The following is a 5,179-nucleotide window of genomic DNA, read 5'->3' as shown; positions in this document are numbered from 1 at the left end:
AGATGTCCGCCTAGGATACTGTCGTGCGCAATCTTCATAACTTTCTGTCGCAAAGGTTCTGGAACAACAAGTTGTTTATACAGTTTTTGATCACTAACCTTTTTTGAATGATAATGTCTGTACAACAGTCCTCTTTCAACACTAAACCATGTCTCTATATTTTCACCTATGTTCTTCTTTCTGCCAGTCGCTGCATGCTCACGATACACTTTCAAGGAAGAATCGTCCATCTGAAGTTGTTTCATCTGATCAATTGTCAAATCAGTATCCACTAAATCTGTAACTTTTAGCTTTTTCATACCTTTGTCTTCTTTTTTCTTTTGATTCCTTGTCTGTACTGCTTGAAGAACTTGATTACACTCTTCTCTTTCGTCCTTTCTACACAACTGTGGATCAGGATCCGTCTGATTTCTGGCACCATCGATGTTACCTATGATAAGATCGTAAACAGGTTCTTTCATACATAAAGCATTGATATTACCTGTGAAGTAGGGAGTGTCCACATAGATAGAAGCCTCCTCTACTGTACGAACTGTGCCGTCTATCAGAACACATCTCTGCACTTGTCCAGTCAGCTGATCATCTGTAACCAAATCTCTCTTCACAACAACACCACTACAACCTGAGTCTCTTAACACTTTAACAAAGTTCTCACCAACATAACCCATAGCAACGGGCATCTTTTCACAAACCTTACAGACACCTCCAATAACAGGTAATACGTGTCCACATGCAAGTTTAACAAGTCCATCTGTGACACAACACTGCAACAGTTTATGTTGGGGAATGCATGCTGATCCTATGTGAGGCTGATTTTGATGCGATATTGCGTTGTCCATCCTGACTTCAGCAGAATTCTGTAAGTTGGAACTAGAATTGTCATTAGATTTTATGCAATTCAACTCACAGTTATGTTGACTCTGTAACATTGCAGCCTTTTGAGTATTGTGTGAAGTAGGTACTGCTCGAGGAATCTTCTGCTTGGAGAAACAGTTTCTTGCCAAATGTCCACTTTTCCCACAGATGTAACATTTTCTTTCACCTTTTTGCTGTAGTGATCCTTGGTACATCTGTTGCTTTTGAATGGATCCACTGCTGTTACTCTGAACGCTAGAAGTGCTTGATGGTTGCTTCTGAAAAACTTGAAAGTCTTTAGTGAATGAAGTATAACCATGAGCTTCAATAAATTGGTCTGCGAGATTTGACATTTCTTCTACATTTTTCGGATGTCTTTCTTTGAGATACATTCTCAACTGCTTACTACAACTGTTTAAAAACTGTTCTCTTAAACACAAATCTTTAAGACCGTCATATGTTTTAGGACTATCTGCTAAAGACAACCATTTCTCTACATAATTGTTCAGCCTAGCAAAGAATTGTGAAGGATTCTCACCCTGTTCTGGTCTGCTGGAACGGAATTTGACACGAAACCCTTCTTCCGTTAGTTGAAAACGCCTTAACAACGATTGCTTCAAGGACCCATAATTCAAAGCCTCTGAAACTGGAAGTCTAGAATAAACCTCAAGAGCTTTACCTTTCAGGAGAGCACTAAGATTAATCGCCCATGAAGACTGTTCCCACTTAGCACATGAAGCAAACCTTTCGAATCTCTGTAAATATGAATCAATACAATCTTTAGATTCATCAAATGGAGGTAACTTTGGCAACTTAGCAAGCGATTGAGAAGCAAGACCCAGTGGACCTACAGCTAGTTCTCCAGCTTTTAATTTTTGTAATTCAGTTTCTTTCTTAAGTTTTTCTAATTCAATTTCGCTCTCAATCTTTCTCGCTTCTCTCTCTGCTGCCCTTTCCGCCCTTTCAAAATATTCTCTCTCTTTTCTGTCAACAAACTCTTGTAACTCAGTTCCTTGCAAACCTAACTTTTCTCCTAATTGTAAATACTCCATGGTTACAATATGCAACGCAACAACAAACAACAAATGTGAAAATAAGAAAATGACAAAATGCATATGAACAAAAATATTTTGTACAAAACCTGCGAAAAAAATAATTCAAACAATAGAAATCTTTTTCAACTAAAGCCTTTTCTACAAAACGTGAAAATAATGCAGGTATACTTGGTAACAGGAAGTCTATCCCACCGCTGCCACCAAAAATGTCACAACTGACCTCAAGTTGTGATGGATTCTTTATAGAATTTACTAACCAAAATAAATAATATTTTGGAAGACCTCCTGTGTACCAAGAAACAACAAGATTTATAAAAATTAACAATAAATTTATCTACATATGTACAATAAACATGAAACCGGCCAAAAGTTCAATCATGGTCATTACTGGACAAATTCACACTCCACACCACGTCCATGGTCCACCATATTGTCCCTGTGGTCCACCATAGTGTCCCGTCCGGTCCACCATATCCAAGTAGCCTTACCACGTAAATAAATCCTCCCGTCCAAATAAAGCTAATATACAATTTTGGTCACTGAGCTGTGGCATTTTACACATTAAAATTATACTGTCGGCCCCCAGGTCTTGCTCTCAACGCCGCTACAAAACATCCCTGAATCCCAAGATCACACAGCAGGGGAAACAGCTAGAACACACCCAAGTTCACACAGCATGGGTTATATAAAAGGCACACCCAAGATCACTAAGCATGGGTAAAGTATAACTCACGGCGTCCAGACCTCTTCTGACAAACACTAGCCAACACCCAGTATAAATAACTGACCAAACTACTCAAACGGGTTCGACGAGTATACGTTGATAAAAATAGCAACAAGTACAACTCAGTGACCAATAGTGCGTAAATGAAATAAACGATAACTCTTACCAATACCTGTACAATAAGCTAATATAAAACATTGACACAATGTCACTTGTGACACATATATGGCTTTGTTGTTCTTGAGAAAAACATTTTAAAATATTTTCCTTTATATACCTATGTATGTAAAACTTTGATCCCAATCCTTCCCCGGGGTTCATATTTAGAATAAACTTGAATCTACACCACCCGGGAATTCTTCCCTATAAATATAATTAATCATAGCTTCGCAAAGTTCTTGAGTAGATTTTCCCTATATATTCTTATGTTAAATTTTGATTAATTGTCCACTGTGCCCCCACATTACCCCTAAGGATCATGATTTGAACAAACTTGAATCTACACCACCCGAGTATGCTTTCACATAAATGTGACAAATCATGGCTTTTGCTAATCTTGTTCCTATATATTTCCGTGAAGAGGGGCAAAAAAAAACGTACTTCTGTATATTCCAGAGGTGGAATTCGGCGGTGCTTCGATCGGAGGTACATGAGCATTCCTAGCTGCAGATCTGTAGCGTTATGGTTTTATATACATATATATTTGTCCCGTAATGCAAAAAAGGTGCAATTTACGGCGCAATATTTTTTGCGCACTTTGGGGGAGAATTTCTCCACTTTCTAGCATTGGTCAATCAACTACCTTTCACTCCCTAATTCTAGACACATACTGCAGCCAATATGTATATTTTATCCACCTCCCAACCATTTATTTTTGTCTCTAAAGGCAATAAACTAGCCTGAAGTGAATTTTCAGCAATCTAACAAATAATTTTAAACAAGCGAGTTTATCACTTGTAGAGACGTCTATAACGGGTTGGGAGATGGATAAACTATACAAATTAGTTAAATAATGTGCCTAGAATTAGGGAGTAAAAGGTAGTTAATTGACCGATGTTGGAAAGTGGAGAAATTCTCCCCCAAAGTGCGCAAAAAATATTGCGCCGTAAATTGCACCTTTTATGCATTACGGGATCTGTAGCGTTATGGTCAAAGACAAATATATAAAAGCATAACGCTACAGATCTGCAGCTAGAGCATTCCCTGTCGACTGAATATATCGAGCCGCCCTGTGTATGATCAGGACGCCCCCCCCCCCGTTCGAAAGTTCCTCTACCGGCTTTTGACAAGGTATCGATATGAACGTAGAAGAGTTTTCCAGTTAAAATAAATAATAGTTCAAAACAAAGACCTATGTAAAATAAAAATAGGTAAATAAATTACTTAATAATTATAGAAACCTTGCACGCGCATGCATATACATAAAGATTTTATGTTGGTTTGAAATCTACGTCCGCGCGGGCATTGCCAAAATTAAGATAAAGCTGATCTATTATTGAGATAAGACAAGGCTACAGAATTCCTATATATCTCAGAGTCACCATGTTTTCTAGTTCGACTTTCTTGATTCTTTTTGTTGCAGGAACCGCCCTAGGATGCGGACCACCGGGGACGACCCGTGGGGGATTTTGTCCGATCGATGCCAACGACCCGGTCGTTCAGGAAATGGCGCAGTTTGCCGTGAAAACACACGCTGAAAAGATGAACGCCGTCAACAGTGGGACGATCACAGTCAGTCAGGCATCGTCACAGGTAGGAAGCTAGTAAGATGTCTGATTTATTAATCTCATATGAAAAATAACAGCTGAAATTGATTGAACACTCGTACGAACTACGAACGTATCAATTGTCGAGGGTGTTCGAATAGTCTGCGTGACTAATCACCAACATTTCCTCTCCACCTCGACCCAACCCCTCGATCTCAGGATATTATTACAAACAAAATATTTGTATAATATTTTTCTAATTTGGAAATAGGTTGTATCTGGATACAACTATAAGATGACAGTCACGACCAGCTTCAATGCCCAGGTAATGTTGTAAACGCTGTTCTGTTTATACCTTTATTTTAAATTAATTCCTCTACTCATCACACAGGATTGGTGGTAGTGGTAAATGTAATATCAGTATTTTAACAGTATATTTGTATTCACGAGAAGATATTTTTATTTATCAGGTGACCGAGTGTCATTTTGTGGTATACGACCAGTCTTGGACAAATACGCGGGAACTGACTACTGATGAGTGTCACGTGATCCACAACCAGCATCTCCAGGAAGGACGTCTAATGTTATTAAAGCTGCTTCATAAATAAATCTTAAAATTGTGATTTACATCACATGGGATTAACACATGTATTAAAATTGAATTAATTAAATAAGAAGGACAGACGAAGCAGAATCATCACTGCTTTTGGTAGCTGCAGATCTGTAGCTCTTTGGTTTAAAAGAAATCCGGATGGGCGATCAGAGAGCTACAGTGCCACCCATTGATAAAAAGTATAATTATATTTTTCCTGTCTCTTCTCTTTGAGAAATTAAAGCGA

General features: G+C 38.3%; 1 protein-coding gene across 1 annotated transcript; it reads left to right on the top strand.

Annotated features, from left to right (window-relative positions):
- Window positions 1-4,163: 4,163 nt before the first annotated feature.
- On the top strand, window positions 4,164-4,948 carry LOC134276274 (uncharacterized). The gene is made up of 3 exons (XM_062758531.1): window positions 4,164-4,386; window positions 4,612-4,665; window positions 4,811-4,948. The coding sequence occupies exons 1-3, from the start codon at window positions 4,177-4,179 to the stop codon at window positions 4,946-4,948; spliced, it is 402 nt and encodes a 133-aa protein (XP_062614515.1). The 5' UTR covers window positions 4,164-4,176.
- The last annotated feature ends 231 nt before the right edge of the window (window positions 4,949-5,179 follow it).

Source organism: Saccostrea cucullata, unplaced genomic scaffold (assembly GCF_032062105.1).
Source record: "Saccostrea cucullata isolate Sc308-1 unplaced genomic scaffold, CSIRO_AGI_Scuc_v1 ctg6810, whole genome shotgun sequence".
Taxonomy (NCBI): Eukaryota; Metazoa; Mollusca; class Bivalvia; order Ostreida; family Ostreidae; genus Saccostrea; species Saccostrea cuccullata.
The sequence above is the reverse complement of the archived record's forward strand: the minus strand, read 5'-3'. Positions and strand labels throughout refer to the sequence as shown.

Excerpts from the sequence above, each read along its gene's own strand:
- LOC134276274 (XM_062758531.1), top strand. The coding sequence starts at position 4,177 with ATGTTTTCTAGTTCGACTTTCTTGATTCTTTTTGTTGCAGGAACCGCC. Across the intron at positions 4,387-4,611 it reads TCAGTCAGGCATCGTCACAG|GTTGTATCTGGATACAACTA; the intron begins GTAGGAAGCTAG and ends ATTTGGAAATAG. Across the intron at positions 4,666-4,810 it reads CGACCAGCTTCAATGCCCAG|GTGACCGAGTGTCATTTTGT; the intron begins GTAATGTTGTAA and ends TTTATTTATCAG.